We start from the raw sequence: 26,388 nt of genomic DNA, 5'->3' as shown, positions 1-26,388 counted from the left end.
GAGTAGGTATGAGTAGAGTCCGAGAGGAAAGTCGGGGCGCCAGTATTGAGGCAGACAAGATTGAGATGGTTGAAGACATACGCCAAGAGGGAGCCTCTCCGACAGGATGCAGGAGAGCCCCAAAGGGGATGATGGGCACTGAAGTCGCCAAACAATAAAAACGGCGGAGGAAGCTGAACAATCAGGTGCATCATGTCAGCCCGACTAACTGCGGATGACGATGGAGTGTAGACGGTACAAACGGAAAAAGTAAAGGCATAAAGAGTAATACGGACAGCTATTGCTTGGAGTGGGGTGGTCAATGGGATGGGGTGGTAATAGACATCGTCCCGAACGAGCAACATGACCCCACCATGAGCTGGAATACTGTCCACAGGGGTAAGGTCAGACCGCTCCGAGGTATAGTGGGGAAAAGCAATACGGTCAGTTGGGCGCAACTTGGTCTCCTGGAGACCAAGGACGAGCGGACAGTGCAGGCGGAGGAGCAGTTCTAATTCCTCCCGATTAGATCGAATACCTCTTTATGTTCCAATGTAACAAAGCCATCACTAGTCAGAAAAAAGGGGAAACAAAACGGGTGAGGAGCTGGTCACCTCGACGGCCGCGGAGGGCCAGGTTTTGAGGGAACAATGCTACAACCGGCGGGAGGCAGATCACGTTCCATCGAGTCGTCGCCAGCTGCGGCCGCTTTCCCGGGTTGCGTAGGAGGGGCAGCATCATTCGCCGACGAGAGGCCAGCTGAGCACCTGGCAGCAGAGCGTCCCGGCGAAACTGAGGACGGCCGGGAGTAGCGACTCACGGATGGAGCGTCAGACGAAACGTGCCGGGGTGGAGAGGGTGATAAAGACTTCTTCTTGAAGGCCTTCTGGGAAGTCCGATGAGCCACGGGGATGGTGGGCTGCACCTGAAGAAGGTCCTCACGCGCGGGGTCTGTTTTGGAATGCCGGACCTCGGAAGCCGGGGTCGCTTCTCAGGCAGCGGAGGGGGAGGAGGAGGAAGGGTGGCCCCTGGGGCAGAGGGGGCAGGGGCCGCGAGGGAGGAGGATTTGGAAGGCGGAGGCATAGACCCCTGATGGGGAGAGGAGGTGGAGGGGGGACAGGATAGGGGTGAGGATACTGTGGAAGAAGTGGACACGACTGAGGCAAACGAAGTTGTCAACGTCACGGGATGGAGGCGGTCATACTTCTTGCTGGCCTCAGAATAAGAGAGACGATCCAAAGTTTTTAATTCTTGAATCTTCTTCTCCATCTGATACGCTGGACAGTCTAAAGATCTAGGCGAGTGGATGCCAGGACAATTGACACACCGAGGTGGTGGGGTGCATGTATGTTCCTCATGAAGAGGACGTCCACAATCGCCACAAAGGGGCTCAGCCTCACACCGTGACGACATGTGTCCAAAGTGCAAACACCGAAAGCAGCGCATAGGAGGCGGGACGTAAGGTCGCACGTCGTACTGGTAGCACATCTCCTTTACCTTCTCCGGGAGAACGTCCCCCTCGAAGGCGAGGATAAAGGCCCTGGTGTCGATGCGACGGTCTTTGGGGCCGCGCTGGACTCGCCGGACGAAATGCATGCCTTGGCGCTCCAGGTTGGCCCTGAGCTCCTCATCAGATTGCAGCAGGAGGTCCCGGTGAAAAATAACCCCCTGCGTCCCATTCAGTGCCAGATGCGCGGACAATGGACACTGGGATGTCCCCTAGTCAGTCGCACGCCTGGAGCGCCGCCGACTGAGTGGCGGAGGTGGTCTTTATAAGAACGGACCCCGAACACATTTTACTGAGAGCCTCGATTTCCCCGAAGATGTCCTCGATGTGCTGGACAAAGAACATGGGCTTGGAGGTGGCGAACGTCCCCCCATCGGTCCGAGAACAGACTAAATAGCGGGGGAAGTACTTCGCCCCAAGCCGGCGGGCCTGTCCTTCCTCCCAGGGAGTGGCCAAGGGGGAAAGGGCAGGAGAACCAGAACCAGAGACAGTACCTTTCTTTTTAAAAGACTCGGCCGCAGAACGACCCGATACATGTTGACGTTTCATCTGCGAAACGTCCGCCCCGATACCACCCACTCCGACCAGGGGCTCTCCCCACGGGTGCCACCCAGCCTCAGCAAGGGCCACCTGGCAGGATGACCATTACCGGGAGTCCTGATGCCCCAATGAGACGGGCATCTACTCCTTGGCCGACATGGGGAGGGTGCAGCTCAGGTATCGGCAGTACGATCCCTGTGTTGTCAGGGGGCTACAACCTAGAGGGTACATGACGACCCCACCACAAAGGGCTGGCTACCGTGCTGGATTTCGGGTGCCATGGAAAGCCCATCATGATCGTAGGTGCAGATGGGGACGCACTAAGGGCGTAACTTGTGCAACCCATCAGGCGTTTAGGCCCAATTTGAGGAATAGTGGGTGTGGTTACAACACCGTGACAATGCTGAGTGCCAAGGTCTGAGTGCACTGAGGACCAGTGAGACACCACGTAAGGCGTCCTTCCCCAAAAGGCTCGTACTTCTGTAGAATTTTGAAAAATGGAGGTCAAACCCCAAGGGGGACCATCACACGGAAGGCCGAAACGGTTGAAACTCCTTTTAGTCGCCTCTTACGACAGACAGGAATACCTCGGGCCTATTCTTAACCTGGATCCGCAGGGGGGATTGGCTCTGTCCGTGAAGTTAAAAAAAGGGGAAGAAAGGTGTGCAGGTATTTTAACAATTCCTGCAGACTGGGATGAACCAGTGTCCTAACAATCTTCAAACCAATCTCGGAGGTGAATTTTACAACAGTCATTTCAAAGTGGTAATGGTACAACATTGAACAAACAACTACTCACCACTCAACACGCTCCCATTTCAAAGCTAGTATTGTTGAATGGTCGAACAAGACGATAAAAAACTGAATGTGAAGGAATTTAAGCCTTTGAGACCCAACAATATAATTTTACCTTTTTTATCGTCATAGTAAGCAACGAATACAAGGAGAAATTGTTAACAAGTAAACATTTAACTGTTCTAAGGAGGTGGTTCCACTTTTGAAATAATATTTTAAAATTTTTCACAAAATTAATCTTCATTATCACAGTAAACAATGAGTACAAAATGAAATTGGCAAAAAGTAAACATCTGTTATATAAGGCAGTTGTTACACTACAGAACCACTAGCATACACAACTTTCAACCATCCATCATTTCATTTCATGTGGCATATTTGAAAGCAAATTTGCGTATCCTAGACACAATCCCAAATCTCTAAATATCCATAACTCATTATGCCTATAACAAGCAAAAATGGGGGCCAAAAAATTAATCAATTTTGTATCAAAGCTATAAAATACCCCAGTGATTTCATTACAAAATCACTCCTAAAAGCAGTAACACAAACTCAATGTTTCGTAACAATGGCTTTAGATACACTTACTTTCATTGTCAATTTTCTCAATACGGACACGATTAAAAAATGCACATAACAATGCCCTACAACAATGTAGCACTAAAAATGCCAAAAGCCATTGATACTTGAAGGGTTAATCTTTGACGATCATACAAATGGCTAGGCATTCTACCACTAATTACTGAAGAGTATAATCTGACTACTTATCATGTCAACTTTGTAAATATAAAACAAAATGCAAGCCTTAAAACATTCAAAATAATTATCCCAAAAGACCTAGAAGACACTACAGTGCCTTTAAAAAGGGGTGAAATTCCAACCACTGTAGATCAAGGCTGTTCGTAACATTATTTCTCATCCATTAGCTAAAATTATTAGTCAGTCATTTGGGAAAGGGTACTTCCCGGATGTGTTAAAATATGCTGAAATAAGACTGTTGTCCAAGAGAGGCTCACCAGATGACCTGGGAAATTACTGCCCTATTTCCCTGCTGCCAGTTTTTGCTAAGGCGATAGAAAGGATTGTTGCAAAACGTCTTGAAAACTTTCTTATTGAAATGATATTACAGTTAAAAATCAGTTTGGATTTCAAAAGGGGAAAATTACAATAAATGCTATCAGGGAATTCACTGAAAAGGAGAGCTCCTTTAGACAAGGGTAAAGAGGCAGAGGTATTTTTTGTGATTTGACCACTGCTTTTGACTCGGCCAATCACTTACTACTTCTACACAAGTTAGAAAGATATGGGATTGTGGACAGGGCATTGCAGTGGCCCAAATCTTATTTGTCAGAAAGCAAACACAGAGTTATTCTAAATTCAAATGGGAAAAAAAATCATTCTCAGACTGGAAAAAGGTTTGTACAGATGTCCCACAGGGCTCAATTTTAGGGTCTTATGTTTTCTGCTATACATAAATGATTTATCTTTAAGCACTGATGTTCACTCCATTTTATCCGCAGGTGAAAAGTCGGTTTTAATTGAAAATGACAATTTAGAACAAATTATGACAATGTGGAAAAAATAATGGTTTCAGCATAATGGATTAAAACTCAAAGCCACAGAAACATAATTAGTGCAGTTCAGTGCTAAAACATTATTAGCATTTCACATAAAAACAGTGAACGGCAATCAGGAAATTGCTCAAGCACGTTACATAAAATTTCTAGGTCTAAATCTTGACAAAAATTTAAATTGGAAGGCACATGTGGACTTCTTAGCAAACAAACTAAACAGCCTAGCTTATGCAATGAATGTCTTATCTTGTTCCACCCTTACGGACACCAGGAAGATAGTCACCACAGCTACTTTGAGACTATAATTCGATATGGAATAATTTTCTGGCGAAACTCTACGAACAGCCTGAGATTACTTACTCTTCAAAAGAGAATCATAAGAAACTTGTTTAGTCCAAAAAAGAACAACATGTCGCACATTATTTAAAAAAATTAAAAATACCCGTCACTCCTCTGTACATATACGAAATTTTTATTTTCATATATAAAAATCAAAACTCACTTGACAATTTTCATTTCAACCACAAATACAGCACTTGTCTCAGACACAAACTTCCCTCTCATAATTTAAAATTTTATGCTCAAACACCATTGCACATGGGATTAATAATTTACAATAAATTAAATAGCACAAATATGTTAAATATGGAGTTTGACCCACTAAAAAGATCGTTATTTAAAACACAAGTGGAAAATGTTATTATTCAATTGAAGAATTTATGCAGGGTTCGGCAATTTGAAATGAAAAGACACAATAAAAGATTATCTATTGTGTAATAAGTTGTTAATATATTGTATAAATTGTATTGCAAGCTGCAAAATGATCATAAGTGTTATATATGTTCTTGTTAAATTGTTCATGTCTACAAATTCAGAAATGCATGCTTAAGTATGTTATTTATTATAACCGTTTTTCACAGTAATTTGACGTGTCTCCAGTACAAAAATCTTAATTTGTAACTGTACATTATGAGACGAATAAACTACATTCTACGTCAAGATGAGGCCTATTGAAGTCTGTGACAATTGGCCTCTGAATACAGTGCACAATCTTATTAAGATGGTGGATCCACGTGCACAGAAGTTCAAAGTAGGTGATTTGTCGCATATTTCTAAATACAAAAATGTGATTGAGAAGAGCTGAACTGGTCAACAGAGATATTTACAGTTTCCCAAGTGCAGCACAGAAACCTGAGAACTTACATCTTAAAGGATAGACACTAAAGAAATTGCACAGGGTTTTTACACAGAAGAATTACAGAAAAGCTCTGAACCGGATGCGTTCCTCGTAGAGCGAGTCATAAGATGTAAAAGGAGCAAGGCATTACTGAAATGGCTTGTCTTCCCATCACAGCTCAACAGTTGGGTGAACATTCACAGTTTGCTATATATTAGGACACACAAACCTCAAACCAAACAACAGCATGACATGAGTGCTACGAAATGCATCAGCAGATATGGTGATGACATTCTCAATAACCTATTTGTTGAATTTCATACCCGTGTGTACAACTTCTGTGGACCTGAAACGAATCTGGAAAATCATCTAGCTCATAGTGACAAGGGAATTAATACACTAGATGATATATGCAAGAAGAATCCCTACTGCTCACCCACAAATAAAGATTGTTGTATTGTGTGCCTAACATTAGATGATATAGCCAAGGAGATGTGTCAAAGAAAGGACTTTGGTGTAGGACAATGTATTACTGCATTTGCAGTCGATGACGCAGTGCATGACAAACTTAAATTGCTTACTCAAACAACGGAAACTTCAGGTAGGAATATCAACAATGTAGGATAAGATAGAGTGCTACTTACCGTAAAGAAGACACATAAAGTTGCAGAAAGGAATGATTAAAAAACACTCAATAAAGCTTTCAGCCGCAGCCTTTGTCAGTAAACACACACACACACACACACACACACACACACACACACCTAGAAGGGGTGGGGAAGGGGTAGTAGTGCACTGGTGGGCTGGGATATTAATGCTGTCTGGTGGAGTGTGCTGGGACTAGACTGGCAACAGGCACAGTGTCAGAAGGTTATGCAGCAGGGAGGTGGGGAAAAAAGGAACATAAATGGAGAGGAATGGGGAAAGACAGGCAGACACATTTGCAGAGGGCTGCAGATAAATGGTGTGAGAGATGATAGGACAGAGGGGGTGGAAACTGCTGGGTGGAGGGTTTGGGGACAGTGTGTTACTGTATGTTAAGGTCAGGATAATTAAAGGAGCGGAAAATGTGTTGTACGGATAACTCCCATTTGTGCAGTTTAGAAAAGCTGGTAGTGGAGAGAATGATCCAGCTAAGCGCCATTGAAATCAAGTGTTTATGTTCAGCTGCATGTTGTGTCACAGGGTGGTCTGCTTTGCTTTTGGCCACAGTTTGGTGGTGGCCATTCATCCTGGTGGACAACTTGTTAGTAGTGATACCAATATAAAAAGCTGTGCAATGATTGAAGCAGAGCTGATAAATGACATGGCTGCTTTCATGGATGGCCCAGCCCCTGATGGGGTAGGATAAACCTGTGACAGGACTGGATTAGGATGTTATGGAGATTAGGTGGGCGGCAGAACACCACTCACAAAAAGCCACCCTCCTGAAATGGTGTTGTGTCACTCACCCAACCTCCAAAACATCCTAGTTCATCCCTATGCCAACTCCTGGCCCTTGCCACAAGGATCATATCCCTGTGGAAGACCCGGGTGCAAAACCTGCCCAATCCATCCACCCAGCACTTCCTATTCCAGAACAATCACAGATTTATACTACCCCATCAGGGGCCGGGCAACCTATGAAAACAGCCATGTCATTTACCAGCTCAGCTGCAATCATTGTACAGCTTTTTACATTGGTATGACTACCAACCAGCTGTCCACCAGGATGCATTGGCACCACCAAACTGTGGCTGAGAGGCAAAGTAGACCACCTGTGGCACAACATCCAACTGAACCCAAAACACTTGATTTCAATGGCTGCTTTACTACCCGAGCCATCTGGATCCTTCCCTGCAGCACTAGCTTTTCCGAACTGCGCAGACGGGAGTTATCCGTGCAACACATCTCCGCTCCCGTGATTATCCTGGCCTCAACCTACGGTAACATACTGTCCCCAAATCCTGCACCCAACAGTTCCCACCCCCTCTGTCTTATCATCTCCTCCCCATTCTCGTCTCCCGCCAAATTTATTTGCAGCCCTCTGCCTACGCATCTGCCTGTATTTCCCCACTCCCCTCCATTTTTGTCCCTTTTCTTCCCACCTACCTACTGCACAACCCCCTGACACCGTGGCTGTTGGCAGTCTAATCCCTGCACACTTCACCACAAAGAATTTGCCTCTCTCCCCACCCGTACAACACTGTCACTGTCCCTTCCTCTTCCCCTACCCCACCCCCTCCATATTGCTGCTTGCACCCAATGTGATGTTGCATTCCAGTCCAAGATGCTGGAGATTGCAATTATGTGTGTGTGTGTGTGTGTGTGTGAGAGATGTGCTTCCCCCCCCCCCCCCCCCCCCCCCCCATCTCAAACTGAATACAATGGAAATCTAGTCCAATTTTGCAGTGAGGAAATTACAGTATGTCTTCATCAGAAGCAGCACCATAGGTATAAAGTATATATACTGTTCCACATCCATAAGAAATTCACTTTACAGTGGAAGCAGATTGTGATAACACATGAGAATTAAGAGTTTCTTATATCAATAGGATTGAAACCTCATAATGACATGACTCGATATAACAACTCCAGTTCAATATGATGAGCTTATCATTAGCAAGGAATATTTTTCCCACAAATTTTAGCTTCAGCAACATTCAATAGGTAATAACAAAGAGATAAGAATTCTTATTCAACATCAAAATGGTTTATCAACTCCATGCAAATTTCTATATTTGGAAGGAGTATTTATGCCCAAGAAGCCTCCAGCAGCAGCAGCAGCAGTGACATCGCACCTTACACGCGATGTATTTGCCTTTTGTTTCAAGAAATAAGATACAAACTTAATGGTAAGCAGAATCCACCACACTATAAATGTAGGAATCATATCAACTCTCAAAACATACATCTTTTCATCAACATCAGATCTCATTGCCTTACAAAATGCTGTATGGTTCATAGATGGCTCCTTTAGTATGTGTATCCCGTTAAAAATGTTAGAGGTTCTTTGAGGATAATAAGCCCATCATTATGAACGCTAAACAAAATAAGCTGATTTTCGAAGTGCTACTGATAACAGCTTGAAGATTCTAGAAAAAGGAGAAGAAGAGCATAAAATTGTGCTGGATAAATTGCTGTGGAAAGTGCCGTATATACCTCTATCAGATGAAGAGAATCTGAAACTTTTAGGTGTACTGAAGTCCGGAGTTCAATTGCCATTAACTTTCCATTCATTGGAACTGTTTGAATATCTAATCCTTCCAGAGTCATCTCACCTAGTGTAGATACATTCAGCTAGGAACATCTCAATTTATTATTTCAGAGCTGCACGTGCACTGTGAGGGGATCTGAAAAAGGATCTGGGCATATCTGACAGCTTTAAACTATGAAACTTCCTGGCAGATTAAAACTGTGTGCCCGACCGAGACTCGAACTCGGGGCCCCGAGTTCGAGTCTCGGTCGGGCACACAGTTTTAATCTGCCAGGAAGTTTCATATCAGCGCACACTCCGCTGCAGAGTGAAAATCTCATTCTGGAAACATCCCCCAGGCTGTGGCTAAGCCATGTCTCCGCAATATCCTTTCTTTCAGGAGCGCTAGTTCTGCAAGGTTCGCAGGAGAGCTTCTGTAAAGTTTGGAAGCTAGGAGACGAGGTACTGGCAGAAGTAAAGCTGTGAGTACCGGGCGTGAGTCGTGCTTCGGTAGCTCAGTTGGTAGAGCACTTGCCCGCGAAAGGCAAAGGCCCCGAGTTCGAGTCTCGGTCGGGCACACAGTTCGAGTCTCGGTCGGGCACACAGTTTTAATCTGCCAGGAAGTTTCATATCAGCGCACACTCCACTGCAGAGTGAAAATCTCATTCTGGAAACATCCCCCAGGCTGTGGCTAAGCCATGTCTCCGCAATATCCTTTCTTTCAGGAGTGCTAGTTCTGCAAGGTTCACAGGAGAGCTTCTGTAAAGTTTGGAAGCTAGGAGACGAGGTACTGGCAGAAGTAAAGCTGTGAGTACCGGGCGTGAGTCGTGCTTCGGTAGCTCAGTTGGTAGAGCACTTGCCCGCGAAAGGCAAAGGTCCCGAGTTCGAGTCTCGGTCGGGCACACAGTTTTAATCTGCCAGGAAGTTTCATATCAGCGCACACTCCGCTGCAGAGTGAAAATCTCATTCTGGAAGCTTTAAACTAATCAATGCTTGAGCTCCCAGCTTTTCCCATATGATGCCTTACAGCCTGACTGGGACAAAAAATGTGTACGGACTATTGTATGACACATGCATAAGATTTTGCCCATCTTAGTATGCGATGGACGACTGTTTTGGATGAGTAATCAGCCCATGGGATTTATCAGCCAAAGTGATTATACACACGGTGAATAAAAATTTGTGCACTCGGACTTCGCAGTGTGATTACTCACATACTAGCAATACAAAAATGTGTATCTCAAACTTTCGTCCTGCGTATAATATTGGCAGTAGTTGAACATTAAAAGACTGGCAGTTGGGCAACCTTCTAGTCACACATATGGTAACTATGTCTGTCAGAATATAAGACTAGTGTTGTGCAGTTTGTGCAGTGGATAACGTTTTGGGTTAGCATGCAGGAGGTCAAGGATTCAATTCTGGGTCAAAGTGCATTTGTTTATGTTTGCAAAGTGTAGTCTGCTTGGTATGGTGCCTGGCGTCTTAATCATCATACAGTGATTACTGTGGCTATTCCACAAAACATTCGCAATTACCTACTACAAACACAAAAATGGAAGTACAATCGTTTTCAATACTCAGCTTTTAAAGGAACCTTTTGTATGTCGAGTTTGCAAATTGTTTGGCACCACTGCCTCAACTAGATTCCAAATCTGTTTTATGTGTACCCTCCTCCAATGGACCCATCAATTAGTATCAACTATTATTCTTGCCATGTTTATGTCCATTACATTTCTTTAGGACTTCATGTCACTTGTGAGGCTAGCAATGTGCATTGCAAATAATTTCCGAACTCTGTTCAGATTTGTATGTATTATCACCATGGAACTACTAATTATGCCTTTCAACACTGAGTCTGATAAGTGTACACTGTTTATTATTATTATTATTATTACTATTATTATTATTATTATTATTATTATTATTATTATGACCAACGGAAATATGGAAAAATTACATCCATTACTGTTAGGTAAACAGTGTAATTCGAAAATGAATGTTGCACAATTAGCAGTGTTGGGATGAATCACACAGAACAAAAGCTGTACGAGAGGTGATGCGCAATGGGTAGAAAAACCCGCAGCAACTAATGATGTGTTTATACTGTATGCACTGTTCAGCAGGCTGCTAATGGAGTAATTCACCCGTGACGGACTCCACATACATTTGTACACATGTGGTATCTTCTTGTGTTATTCTAAAACATTGTGGCAGCAGTATGGCATACACAAAGGATGAATACGTGGACACACTGCAGGTCCTTGGTGCATCTGGTAACCAGGTTTGTGTTGCCACTTGAGAATATGTCACTACATATCCTGGTTGATGTCATCCAGACAAAAATGTTTTTTGTCATCTGGAGCTTTGCCTTCAGGAGACAGGTTCTTTTCTTCCACCATTTTGTGATAGAGGTTGCCTATGAACTCGCTGTGCTCCAGCTACTGAGGAAGCTGTTCTTGCAATCATATACCAAGATCCCCAGTGAAGTACAAATAGCATAGCAAGGCAGCTGCGTGTCTCCAAATGCGTGGTCGGTGATGTGCTGCACAAGCATGAGTTGCACCCCTATCATTATTCTTTAACACAACACCTGCATCCTACAGACCACTATCTGCACAAGGAATTCTGTGAATGGTTCCAAAAACAAAAGGAAGCCAACGACGACTTCATAAACACTGTAATATGGTCAGATAAAGCAGCGTTCACTCTTGAGGGTGTTTTCAATATGCAAAATGTCCACCACTGGTGTGACATTAACCTGCATTTCATACCGCAACCATTGATATCAAGTTTGCTTTGGCATCAATGTCTGGGCCGGTAAACTGACAGAAAGGAGTTTGGGTCCCTATTTATTTGCTGACTAGATGACTGCACGATGATGGATTCCTCTCAAACTCTTTCCTGATGCACTGGAAGATGTTCTGCGCTATGTTCGGCAGAGGTTATGGTTCCAACATGATGGTGCACCTTCATGCTTTGGAATTAATTTGCAATGTTATTTAGGCAGAACATCTCCAGCGAAACAACTAGGATGGGGAGGTCCAGTTGTATGGACTCCGCCATCACGTGGCCTAAATCCCCTGGATTTCTTCTTGTGGGGACATCTGTCAACACATGTGGAAGAACTGATAATGCATGTTTATGCTGCGCCTGTATCTGTGGATGCAGCCATGTTGCAAAGAGTCCACAAGGTTGCCACAAGTACCCTCAAGTGAAATTCCCTGATATTTCCTTGATTTCCAGACAAGTTTTAGCATTATTCCCTGACAAATTTAGAAATCTCAGGGGAAAGACGTAAGTTGATTCCGTCTTTACAGCTACAGTAAGAGAAACAGTAGTGTCAAACAAGGAAATATCTAAATGAAACTTGCAAGCAGATGGTGTTTCCTAATGTGAACAAAAATCTTAACATCAACACTTTTGTAATGAACTGTTTTTTGATGGAGAAAGCAAGCCAAATGGTATATGCGTTTCATTAAGATCACTGATGTTATTTTATTTTAATAAAACAAAAGCCATTTGGTGAGAAAAATACGCATTTCCTTGGAGTTGTAAGTCAGATTTAGAGTACCTTCACTGATTTCAGAAATAAAACTCGGAATAAAACAAGCCTCCTGAAAGAAGTCTATCAGGTACGGAAGAGTTGTGTGAACCAACAACATAGGGGCTACCAATAAATGTTGGTTCTCCTACGTTCATTACTCTTGGTTATTACCCACTGTGTTAAATCTATTATTTTACAGGCATTATGTGGTTTTTATTTCGAGCAATACAAGTACAAGCGTATAAACTGCCAGCTACTGCCACAATTTTCTTCTTCTTATCAGCCATACTTTCTAACATATAAACTATTTTTGAAAAGCCAGAATGTACTAGAATAAATATAATGTCTATAAAACGCCACACTGTGCAACGTACTTGCGGTGAGACAGTTGCAATTTCTGAAATCCATCACCCATGGCTTCTGGCCTGCCGAGGAGCACTGAAGTCCTGGGTCCATGGATAAACCACGAAAATCCACTGGGTTATGCCACACACAAACAGACCCGGTCTGTGGGCAGGTCGGTGAGACTAGGCTGGACCTGCACATTAGCGGGAAACGAAGGGCTTTAGATCGGCAGGCCCGATCCATTACAGATACCCACAGAAACAGCCTGCAGTTTTGGCGTGTTGTAGAATTCCTCTAGTGTGGTAAGCTATTCATCAGTCACAGACAATATGTTGTTGAAATGGGATCGCGGTGATCACTCCATGCAACAGATCAAGTGTGCAAATACTCTGAGAATCAATAATACTGAGGATAGGTAGCAACTCACCGTAAAGATGAACCCTGAGCTGTTTCAGCCACGTAGGAAAGACAATCACACTCTCACAACTAAATTTTCGGCTATAGCCTTTGTCAGGCAATGAGAGCGCACACGAGCGCACACGCGCGCGCGCACGCACGCACGCACGCACACACACACACACACACACACACACACACACACACACACACACACACACACACATTCACTCAGACAGAGTCATGCACACACGACTGGTGTTTCCGCAATCTCTGAGAATCAGATCCAAACAAACCATTCTTCACACCTCCCTGCCTCTCGTCTGTAGCTGCTAGGCTAGCGGTGACAGATGGTGGCAGCACTGACTGCAAGCTGCAGGCAATGGTAGGAAGGGGTGAAGCAGTAATAATGACGGAGTAGGCAAGCTGCACAAGTGCTCAGCTGCACCCAAGCAGTGATGATGCGTGACATCTCAGTAAACAAACAATTTCAGCTACTGAGACCAAAAATGATATTTTTTCCAGCGTTTCTTTCAAATTTCCATGACATTTGTGGACTTCCCTGATTACCCGAACCTGTGACAACCCTGGTCCAGAGCTGTATGATCCAGTGGGTCACACAATGTTTGGACATGCAGGGGGTTCGTTTTGAGCATCTACTCTGAGGAAAACATATCCTTTTGTAAATGCCATGCAGTCATTAATATGGAAATAATTATTGTCACTGGTCGCTAATGTGTTGCATCTTAGCGGATGTACCGCATGTAGGGTATATGACTAGTAGATGTTGAGTTATTTAACCTTGCAGTCATCATTAGCATTACAAAATATTGTTTTTGTAGTTATTCTGTCCTATGACGTTCGCCATTACAAAACACTGCACCGTGTAAATATCGGATACCGGTGGCTTAAGAAATGGTGTATATTACAATATTATATGGCAGAATAAAACTGGCAAATAAAATCCCCAAAATGCTATCCACTGCACCAACTGCACAGCCCTACTCCTATATGCTGACAGAGGAGGTAGCTACTGTACATGTGATTACAGTGTCGCCAGATTTACTATCTCCAATGTTCACTTACTGACAGAAACATGTGCAGGAAGAAATTCTGTGATGGACATTGAGGAATCATGCTGTGAAGTCTGAGAGCATGATTTTTGCTTCACTCTCTATAGTTAGTGTCTGATCTTTAGGACATGGATGTTCGAAAGCACAGACACCATTGACTCGACCAGCAGTCATATTCAATACATGATGAAAGAAATATTCATCTGTTGCCACTGATTCGCTCAATGTACCACTGCAGCTAAATGTCAGATATTTCTTTTGTAATGTATTGGATATGGCTGCTTATCAAATCAATGGTGTCTGTTCTTTTGGACATGCATATCTGAAAGAACAGACCCCGACAGATGGGATATTTCAATGCACAAGCACAACAGTATCCGAACCCTTGTGGGAATCCAGTTAGGCTGTGAGCAAGTGGATGAATAGATAGAGGACAGTAATCTGTAGAATGCAGCATATGGATTGGATGGTGGACATGCTCGGATATCTGAGGCAGCTAAGACAACTGCTGGTGCAAAGTGGGAAATCTGGGTTCTACTCCCACTCCAACACAAATTTTCACCTGCTGCCATTGGGTTCGCTAAATGCCCCACTGCAGATACATGTTGGGTATTTCTTTCATCACTTATAGTCATGATACACTGTTCGACCTGGCATTGCGTCGAACAATATTGAATTCGAGTCATTGCAAAACTTCTCTGTAGGCATCACAACATATGCCTTATTGATACAAGATCATCTTGTACACTACTTGCTCCATTAAACAACTTGTGGAGTATTTTTCAATGATGCCTCAAAGAGCGATCATCGTCGCAGATGCACATGGATTTTATGATGAATTCAGATGATTTGTGTTTAAAGATGTTGCATTCAATGTATTCTCCAATGTCGGACAAGTATTAATGAGGTATTCTACAATCATTGCTTCACCCAAAATGTTTAGTTCAGTGGGGTGTGATAAATCTTGATAAAGAGAAGTGTGGTTGACACAATTTTACCACTCAAAATCCTGGGATGGTGATGGAGCAGAGTATGAAGATACGATGTCATCACTCCAAACTTGTGATCATAGAGACAGCATAGTTTATGTCAAGGTTGTGAGAAATCTTCCTGGTTTCAAGAAATTTATAAAAATACGTCAAATCAGAATCTCAAAACATGCATACGTTCTGCCCTCAACCAGCTGAAGGAGAGAATATATGGACAATATGAGTTTATGAATGCTTCAGAAAATGTACAAATAGATTGAATTCGTTTACCAATAAATAAACCCTTTTTTTTTTTAAAAAAAAAAAGAAAAATTAATAATTATTAGTTAACTTCATATTTTCCACCTCCTCATATCAGTCTTCAGGTATGTAAGTAACATACATTGCATATGCTCCTCATGAAGGATTAGGGAAATAATTTTAGAGACTTCGTCAATATGACGTAAGAAGTGGAAGAGGTCAACTGCTACTTGCATACATGGGCCCATGCAAGCCTCTCTGTATATGGTAAAACACCAATCATCCAATACGTGAACTGATGTACACAAATTATCTGGAAAGTGACATCTTTTTCTATCGTCCATGTCTCTTGCACCAGCAAGCTTGAGTGAGTACAGTGCAGCTGCACCCGCAATGGCTGTAGCCAAGAGCTGGAAGAGACTTGTTGAATCATCTGGGTGCATCACATATCACAGGTGCTGCAACACACGTTTGCAACAGCTCAGCAGAACCACCAGCCATCTGATGTCATAGCCAACCCTCTTGGACGCCATCACATCAAAAATATCACTCTGCTTCTTGGATTCCTTATGATTCACGTACACAACTCTTCAGAAGCTTGGTGAGACAATACATCGGAACAATACACATCACCAGATCCGTATGTCCTGATTATGCAAAGTTTCAGCTCATGACAAAGAAGTGGATCTTCCCATATGAATACCTGAATCCGTTGGAGACTCCACAAAATCACATTGCCCGATATAACTGCATTCACCAGTAAACTAACAGGCACTGCCATAACAGATGCAGAGCACAAGCATGTGGTGAATGTTTGGTGGGGTTTCAACACATTTTATTAAGAAGGATATGCTAAATTGTACATGGGGACAGATATGCACTTGAAAACAGACGTTTCTGAGAAATTCCAGAGTGTATGTACAAACATGTACTTACATACACTCTGGATCCTGCCTTCTGTTACACTGTTCCAGAGCTTTTGTGTGTGTGTGTTAAAGAAGGGCACAGAAACATTGAACTGTTGCTGATAGTAATAAGTCACTTTTATTTATTTAATTTTTTTTAAATGCGGGATCCACAGGGGACTTTGGCAGTGTGTCCGCAGGAACACAAAGGCGAGTAACTTGTGAATGAGAGAGTAGCAGTACAGGCTATTTGACAATTTGAGTTACATTCTTTACTTAGATGTAAGCAATCTTTGCAGGCATGTCATGTAACAGTCTCTACCATTTGGAGGGTTCCAATGGCTGCCCAAGATGAAATCGTCGAACTGGAAAATAAGAGATCTCATGTAGTTGCTGATGCTGGTGTGGATTATGTCCTGGAGGTAGAACAGGTACATACCACCAATTTATAAGATATATGCAGCGACTTGCTGCTGTGATTGGTGAATTTAGTCCTGCAAAATGGTTCTGTCCCCAAGCTGATGACAATGCTGGGGAATAACAGAGATACATTATACATTACAGAAACCTTGAGCAGTGTCTCAGGCTGGGGACATGACTTATTAGAATCATCCACGGCATCTCCTCTGGCAGCATCCCTGGTTCAATGAAAGACTAGTCACTGTGGAGAGGGCTAATGGTTCAGTGGAGTTCACAAAGCCTGTCTATATCAGTATGCATATTCTGAGTCTCTCCAAACTCCACATGCACTGATTCCAATACAAGTTTGCAAAACCAAAAATCACCGATTCCTTTATATGGATACAGAATGTTTCATCTACTCAGTGAAGATGCAATCCTTATGAAATAATTAGGTACAAACCTGAGAAATTCAACATGTTTGGACATGTGGCTGATAATGACTTATGGCACAACACCTCAGAACAAGAATGTTATCAGCCTGATGAAAGACAAGATGAATGGCTCACAGGTTGTGGAGTCCGTTGTGGCTCAGATCAAAAATGTATGCATACCATACAGCAGCAGGTACCACTCAAAGACAAACAAAGGGTATGCATTGTGCAGTCTCACAGGTTCTTACAATCAAAGACCCCTCAAAGTGGACTTTCGACAGTGAGACCACAAATACTGCACGACAACTGAGACTTGGTTTGTCATGCCATAATGGCAAGCATTTCTTCTGTGGGATGGACGGGATGGGGACACTCTTGTTCTCACAACTCTATCTACATTTTGTGTGCTTGCAAATGTGCATTAAGTTTACTATGAAAGCATTTTTTGCACACTGTATGTGCTTGTGTGTGTGTGTGTGTGTGTGTGTGTGTGTGTGTGTGAGAGAGAGAGAGAGAGAGAGAGAGAGAGAGAGAGAGAGAGAGAGGGGGGGGGGGGGAGGGGGGGGAGCACACAATGTATCTAAGCAATCAGGTGCTGTTGGGTAATTATCCGATATCAAATCAGTCTCTTCCTCTGTTAGTATTAGTATGATGTACCTCTGCATGTAAGCAATCAAGTACTACTAGTCACAGAAAAAAAATATATTTTTAATGACAATAAATCAATAAGTTAAATTTTTATATATATCGGTGTTATCATTTACAAAAGACCTTGATCCTTTCATTATTGAAGTTACTGCAGGATGGAAATAAATAAGAACAATTTTTTGTGTAACATTTTTTATTCTCTCTCTCTCTCTCTCTCCCTCTCTCTCTCTCTCTCTCTCTCTCTCTCTCTCTCTCACACACACACACACACACACACACACACACACACACACACACACACACACACACACACACAAACACAATCACTCAGTTCAAATAATTATTTTCTATGTGTCTTGAATTCAGCCTCTATCGTATTTCAGGATTATAAATGCAATTACATACATAGGCACTCCGTCAGTAAATTTAGCCTCCACAAATTTTATGCTTATCGGGATTTCAGATGGATACTTTAGTGTTGGATGAACACTGCCTTTTATATATTGTTCTAATTTATTTATATTTACACTAATCACACACACAAATAGTCGATAAAGTTTCTCATTATGCAGCTCTAATATAAGGACACCAGTGACTTCACCTGCCGCAATCAGTAAAGCATTGTACAAGACGTTTATATGGCTGCACTTTCAGCTTTTAACTTCAGCACAGCCACATATCAACATGCTAATGTGAATAAGAGTATGTGACGGGTTATATTCAGTCATGATCTTTCTCTCTATCATACTACAGAGATAGTCCCATTTGCAGCCTGCATACTATAATCTAGTACCAAGACTCTGAATGTTCTCTATCTCAATCATTGCATCAAAATCACTGTGGGATGCTAGGCACTGTGGATAGGTGGCACTCAATGGTAGTGTGGATCGGCTGTGAGGCATACTGAGATAGTCTGTGCAATTGTGATAACACTGGGGTCTGGATGGCGCAATGGTTACCGCACCAGCTTAGTAAGCAGGAGATCCTGGGTTCGAATCCCGGTCCAGTACACATTTTTGTTTGTCGCTGCCGATTCTGCTTAATGTCCCACCACAGCTGATAGCAGTGATCCCTCTTTGAATTTACATATAGTGCTAGGTCTACATTAATATGTTTAGATTCACTTGCAGCCAAATTGTATGTATTTGTGATCTGCTGCCATTCACCGAGACTGAAGTTCTGGTAGCTGCTGTGGCTGGACAGAGTCCTAAGTATAATGAAACAACAACAACAAATAATAATAATAATAACGGATGGATAAAATACTTAGTAATAATCTTCTTCTTCCCAGTTGATCACTGCTGCTGCTGCTGGCACTTTATATAGTACGAAGTAAGGCAGCAAGTGATGATGCTCTTGGGATTGTATTACAAAAATTAAAGTTCCTCGAAGGGTGGGGGGCCAAGCTCACACATCATTGGCAGACAGCACAATGACAGCTACAAGTGATTTTTCGGGGGGGGGGGGGGGGGGGTGGCGGCTTCACAGGGCAATGACATGATGATTCACAATTCCAGGAGTGATAATGTCACGACGCTGGTGCACATGTTAGAATGTGATGATGCCAGAATTCCAGGAGTGATGATATCATGGCCTTGGAGCAACTGTCCAAACATGATGATGTCAAAATTCCTGGAACATTGATGTCAAAAAAAGTGCTAAAGTCCGTATTTTTGGCCAGAGCTGACAATGACCCTCCACAAATAATCTGTTGCCAACATATCCCTATTATCCCATATTCATTTGCCCACTCTAGCCTTAAGAGCTGATGGCACAATACTAAGTGAATTCTTACAAGAGAAGTCTGCCTGTAGACACCTGAAAGGCAGATGGCAATAGATAATAGAAGCAAAGACAGTCGTAGTCACAACAATGGTTCAGCCCTGTGCTAAAATAGAAGAAGCTGCGCCGTTCATCAGAATGATGGGGTCCTGACATCCTGATGTTACTGAAATATCGTAACGTATTTACAGCTGTTGTTCATATTTTGGCTTTTATTTTTAGTCCCATGTTCTACATGTTTTGTGGCCATATACTAGCAAAGAGAGGTCCCCCAGTGTTGGGATCCACTTTTTGAAAGCATCTTTATGATGATGTAGGTTAAGGCCCAGGAATCACATCCTGCAGCCATTCATCCTGGTGTGCCCAAGTTTACAAGTAACTGACAGAAGAAGAAGAAGAATTGGAATTTTAAGCGATGCTCAATAACGTTAAAAAAAAGTGTATACTTAACAGTAGAATCTGAGTAATAGCTCAAAAGCACGTGAAATTTTTAGAAATCTTAGATGAGTTTATTTAATGCCCAATGATCAGCTGTAAGTGATTGCTTTTCCCTCATTTTTTGTTTCTGTTTATTTATTCATTTATTTAAAAATAACAATTTACTGAATTCAAGAATCATTAAATCTCAGCCCTGTAATAACCACAGCACAATTTTATTGACCTGCATATTACTATTAAGCACAGTGCTCTAGAGAAACAGGGCACATTTCAAACCTACCAGACATGAAGATGTCAAAGAGATGCCTCAGACCACCATGCTGTATGAACATCTGACTCCACGTCACACCAGCCTCTTTCTCATTCTCTGATGCTACAGCTGAAGTTGCTGAACCAGTATTGGCATTTGTGGCCTGAAAATTCAATAAGTTTGATGCTTCAAGTGTAAGAGAAATTATCAAGTAAAGTGCAAATCAAGCAAATCCTGTAATTTTTTTAAATTTTGTAAAATTTTGGATAACTGTTTAAGATTAAACTGTTATTCTGTAGAAGAACAGAATAAACATAGCAAACATATAAAAATGAGTTCACAAAAAAAGATATCATAAAACACTGCTAACAATGTTTCAACTAAGTGACATATAACCAGCAAAGCATGCACAGAAAAGCAACAGAGAACACGTAACTGAAATCTTTTGTAACAGAAGTTAATTGTTTCAGAGACAAGGAGAAAAATTTAGAAAGGGAAAACTAAGTAGTGAATGGTGGCAACAATGAAAATTTATTTAGGATTTACAGCCTTGAGTGAAACACAGTGAGTCACTATGATAAGATTAGGATGACAAAGTGACTGATCATTCATTAAGCATAGCTGTACATGGAAGGGGGTGGCAATATTTTGCTATAAAGTGTGCACACAGTATGGCTGTTATGAGCATTACATGATACACAGATTCACACTCTCCTTGTTAACATGCAGTATTAAGTTCAAAATGCCTTATGGCAATAACTTTTATTACTTTTCTGCAAGCTTTTGTGCTGATATCTGATAGTCTCTTGCAGAAAATGACCAAGCAACACATCACAAAATAATGGATCATAACAGTTTTTTCACAGCTACAAATGTCATCTGCAACAGACTGTAATAACTCTTCAGAGATAGTAGAACAATATGACAATGATGAACAGAACAGGATGCCCGACAAGGCTCCTTATTGGATTGATTGCTGCTATGATAGATTTCTTTCTGTAAACAACTGGTTACAATTACTTTGTTAGGATCCCAATACAGGAATGAAATACAAACAAGGAAAAAATATTACGGTCAAATATCTTGTCAATAACACAGTCATTTAAAGAGAAGGAATTTTTCCAGATGTGACGTGGATGGGGAAGAAAATTGGCAATGTGTTTCTTCAGAGAATCATTTAGGCATTCAGCCTAAACATTTTACGGAGAACAACAGAAAATCTTAATCAATATGTTCACATTGTACCAGCTCATTAAGTAAATCAAACCATGAGCTGTCAGAACAGGTGTTATGAATTCTGCTGGTACTGTAGCTTCAGTTGGTCTCATCTCACTCTGTGGCCATTGTGCCAAGAATGGTGATGGAATCTGAGACACATTAAATATACTTTCCATAGAACATTGACCCAATGGAGAAGAATTGTGTTAGGCAATTAAATATTTACATTTTTCAATGTGAAACACTTGGCAATAACCAACTTGAGTCTTATTAAAATTGTATATTAAAATGACAGCAGCCCTTTTAATTTAAAATATGACTGATCTACAGGAACATATTAAGAAAAACATCAATTTCTGAGGTTTAACTGCAGTGTCCCAAGATGTGACCATGAGAGGCCATGCAACTGCCTTCTAATTACTTTGAGAATCTTTTTGCAATAATGTTCTGAGGCAGGAAGTATTTTTTCCCTTTCTTTATGGAGAGGCTTTCAATATGGTGACGAAATTAGAGAACACAAGAATACCAAGATGCTGAACTGTTGTAATTAACTTCAAGGACCTATACTTGACAACTGCCAATAATATTTGAAATGTCATATTCTACATTAAATTTATTTTACTAGCTTGGTCTGCTTTGACTTACCCTCCAAAACACTTCCATAACGAACTCTCTCTTGCATTTCATTTGAATATGAAGTGACCGCAACAAATGAACACATCAAAATTCACCTATACCAGTGGGCCTATTTGTCATGTAGAACAGTGCTGTTCAACTAATCCCTTACAATTTACAGGAAAGCAGGTAAATCATAAAATATGCAACTTATTTACTAAGCCTGTTCTCATATACCTTGCAATTTTAAATGATATAACAAAAATGAAACAAATGTTACATTACAGTCAATGTAGATAGTGACACTTCTCCTGACAGGTGGTGGTTGATCGACAGACATCTACAAAATCAGTGTCACTAACTTTCAGTACACGAGGCTCCTTCATCTAATAATACAGTGGGATACATCTTTTTGGAATTCTTTCCAGCATCTCCTGAGTGGGCCATCCCGGAAAACTTTCCCATACGATCCCTACACCTTTGAATCCTCTCTCAATAGCTGGCTGCAGGATTTGCTGGCTAGGGAATCTGTCAATTCTTTAGGTTTTCAGCAATTTTCTGCTAGTTGGTAGATAAGTATTTTTCTACCACCATTTGGTAACAGTTTTGAAATTTTATGCATATTATGAAAAGTGAGACATCAGACCTGCTGTTTTATGTTTCTTTGGGTGTCCTTGTAATGATTCACATTCCACTAAATAAATTATAATATCATAGATTATTTCACTTAAGGTACTCTTATACTTTTTAAAATGAAAATACAGTTTTAAAGAAAATTATCTGTTGCTTACCTTGTTGAATTGTGTTTGTTCCTGATTTTGTTGATGCTGTACAGAATTCCCTCCATTTCTTTTAGCATTCTGAACTTGCTGATGAGGACGACTCAATGACTCTACTATATACAGAGAATACATTAATTTCTGTGGACTGGCTGGGTCAAGCAATGATTGTAATGATACCCGTTCATCAGACTCTCCAAGCTTTTGGAAGCCCTGAAGGAGGACAGGATTTGTAGGAAGAAGCGTTAAAATGTCCCATACACGACGAGACAGCACTTGTGCTTTAGTATGTGGAATGTGGTGCTGGAACAAAACAACGATAAATATATAAACACTGCTTTTAATCTTCCAAGAAATTTATTAAGTACTGCAGAGGTAAATGTTTAGACAAGGTATATTTCTAGCTTCTGGCTCTCAACTTTCATACTTGTACAGGGGGGAGGGGGGAGGGGGGAGGGGGGAGGGGGGAGGGGGGGGGAGGCCAGAGCAGGGTAGATATGTATAATCAAACAAAATTTTCCAAACAAAAATCTCAGAAAACGACTGTTGTAGAGCTACAGTTACTAAAATACAGTCATTCAGTGCCAAATTCAAATAAGTCTGTGAGTAGGTGACGGTGAATCTCTCTGGGTGTGTCTAGCAGTGTGGTTCTGTTCAACAAAGCTGCTGCAGTGTTACATTTGAACTGTTGTGCTTCACTGCACTTGAATTTCAAGCACCTTCTGTAAAATCATGATTTGAGAAGAAAAGTGTGAGGCTAAAGAAATTTATTTTCTTTTTCACCATAGTCTTAGATCATACTTACCTCCCCTATGTTCTTTTTAGAATGAAATTTCTTTCATGATGTCTCTACATTAGCAAAATACAACAAAACGTGGGCTTTGAATTCCATCAAAACCGCAGTGCTGTTTCTGCAGTACAGCTTAACATTGTAACAAACTGATGGCATCACCAAACAATGGAAAATCCATATGGAATAATGGCAATTTTATGAAAAGGATAGACTGCTTTAGAAGAAGAGCTTTTGACTGAAGGCTTAAATTTATAGCAGTCTTTTTGTTGTCCCTGTCTGTGGCTCAACTTCTCTATTAATCACATTACCGCTGTTTTAGTCCAGTTGTTTTCATAGTCCAGCTTTATCCAATAAATAACAAAACATTCGCATACAAAGTAACCAGCCATGGATAGGAATTTTAAGTTCGCCTTGCTTTGACTATTTAGCTGAAATCATTATCTTCAGTTAATTTAATTACAAACTACACTCTTTAATGTAAGGGTAATGGTAGGGGCAAATTATTGTAAATGCACACATTTCTGCATGCTCATTGCTGATTGGCTGACATTTTATGGCCAGAGCTTCACAATGGTCATTTTCAAGCTATGGTTATGGGCAAAAATTTGTCTATTTGGCATACCCTAGCCTGTTTTGACCTTTAGCATCACAATATCTTTTCTCCATCCCAAGTATACAGAGAAAAACACACTTCGATAAGTATTACAAACAGTGGCTACATGACTTAAAAGTAGGAATCATGTCCTTCTATCACAAACTGACAACACTATAGGATGAAAAGCTTATGGTTGGTAAACAGAATATAACAGGCAAAGGCAATAACCGTCTGTGAGATACATGGACTGTTTAGTACATTAGGTAATACAAAGTCACATGTACAAGGGCACCTGGAAGGAGGAAGGGTAGGGTTTAATGACCAACTAACAACAAGATCGCTAGACCTGGAACATGTGTCAGAAGTGGGGAAGGATAAGGAAGGAAATTGATCTTTTCCCTTTCATATGAAGCATCCTGGCATTTGTTTTCAAATAATTACAGAAATAATGGAAAACCTAAATCTGGATGGCTGGATGCAGATTTTAACTAACATCCTACAAAATGAAAGTCCAGTGTCTTACCATTGGACCACCTCACCTGGTAGGGCATCTGGAATTGGAGAAGGCACTGAATAAGACAGTTAAAACAGTGCAAAATGAGATAACTGTCATAAACAGAAAATGAATGGGAGACAGTAAGAAATGACTATAACATATAAAGGAGATGATAAAAGCTCTGTTAAATATAAAAAATTGATTGGGAAATGAGGGGCAAAGGCAGGAACAGGTGCACTTACTAAATTTATTTTTAATAGTGTCTGAACACCATTGTTTTGTAAGATGTTAAAAAAAAGCAACAATGGGAACTTTTAGTATGAATGGTGGGGGCACTAAACGCAAGAACCATGTTTGTATGAAAGCATCACACACGTGCATCATTCAATAAATAGCTCACAATGCAGTAATTCATTCCCTATTTTCCAGGTCCATCTCATCCCACTTTTCTGCTTCATTTGGATGCTGTTGGTTTTTGTCACCTTTATTCTTCAGACAACGGAAAATCCAGGACGGATCGTAACAATATTATGAAAAGGAAAGTAGCTACTCATCATCATTTAGTGGAGATGTTGAATCGCAGATAGGCACAGCAAAAGACTCTCACAATTAAAGCTTTCGCCCATTCAGGCCTTCGTCAACAATAGCCCCCCCCCCCCCCCCCCACACACACACACACACACACACACACACACACACACTGCGAGCTGCAGTGCCAGTGCATGATGGGAGTGATGACTGGGTGGGGATAAGGAGGAGGCTAGGGTGCGGAGGGGGAGAGATAATATGGTGGAGGTGGTGTACAGTGAAATGCTGCAGGTTACACGGCGGGCAGGGGAAAGGTGTGTGTGTGTGTGTGTGTGTGTGTGTGTGTGTGTGTGTGTGTGTGTGTGCGCGGGAGGGGGGAACTGGGTGTGAAGGTGGAATGACAGCTGCATAGTGCTGGAATGGGAACAGGGAAAGGGCTGGATGGGTGAGGACAGAGACTATGGAAGGTTGAGGTCAGGAGGGTTACGGGAATGTAGGATGTATTGCAGGGAAAGTTCCCACCTGTGCAGTTCAGAAAAGCCAGTGCTGGTGGGAAGGATCCATATGGCATAGGCTGTGAAGCACTCATTGAAATGAAGGATGTCTTGTTTGGCAGCGTGTTCAGCAACAGGGTGGTCCACTTGTTTCTTTAACACAGTTTGTCGGTGGCCATTCGTGTGGACGGACAGCTTCTTGGTTGTCATGCCCATGTTGAATGCAGCACAGTGCTTGCAGCATAGCTTGTAGGTCACATGATTGGTTTCACAGGCAGCCCTGCCTTTGATGGGATAGGTGATGTTCATGACTGGACTGGAGTAGGTAGTGGTGGGAGGATGTAGGTCTATTACAGGGGTATGAACCATGAGGTAAGGGGTTGGGAACAGGGGATGTGCGAAGTTGGATAAGTATATTGTGTAGGTTCAGTGGACAGAGGAGTACCATTGTGGGAGGGGTGGTAAGGCTAGTGGGCAGGACAGTTCTCATTTCAGGGCACAACAAGAGGTAATCGAAACCCTGGGGGAGAATGCAATTCAGTTGCCTGAGTCTGTAGTCGTGTGTGTGAGTTGCATTTGCATGTGTGTGTGTGTGTGTGTGTGTGTGTGTGTGCGCGCTCTATTCTTGCTGATTGCCTTAATGGCTGAAAGCTGTAACTGTGTGAGTCTTTTTGTTGTGT

At 41.9% G+C, this 26,388-nt stretch overlaps 1 protein-coding gene and 1 non-coding gene across 2 annotated transcripts in view; one reads left to right on the top strand and one right to left on the bottom strand.

The window, feature by feature from the left end:
- The window catches only part of LOC126472697 (ubiquitin carboxyl-terminal hydrolase 34), a 529,852-nt gene that overhangs the window by 272,909 nt on the left and 230,555 nt on the right, over positions 1-26,388 (bottom strand). Inside the window, exons 22-23 of the mRNA XM_050099952.1 lie at positions 22,815-23,105; positions 20,221-20,353 (exon numbers count right to left, since the gene is read on the bottom strand). Coding sequence (XP_049955909.1) covers positions 20,221-20,353; positions 22,815-23,105 — 424 coding nt within the window. The remainder of the gene's footprint in view (positions 1-20,220; positions 20,354-22,814; positions 23,106-26,388) is intronic.
- Positions 18,658-18,731, top strand: Trnat-agu (transfer RNA threonine (anticodon AGU)). Its single transcript has one exon. It is a non-coding gene; the product is annotated as a tRNA-Thr (tRNA).

The sequence above is a fragment of the Schistocerca serialis genome, chromosome 1, assembly GCF_023864345.2.
Source record: "Schistocerca serialis cubense isolate TAMUIC-IGC-003099 chromosome 1, iqSchSeri2.2, whole genome shotgun sequence".
NCBI lineage: Eukaryota > Metazoa > Arthropoda > Insecta > Orthoptera > Acrididae > Schistocerca > Schistocerca serialis.
Note: the sequence above shows the minus strand (reverse complement) of the source record. Positions and strands in the feature narration are given on the sequence as shown.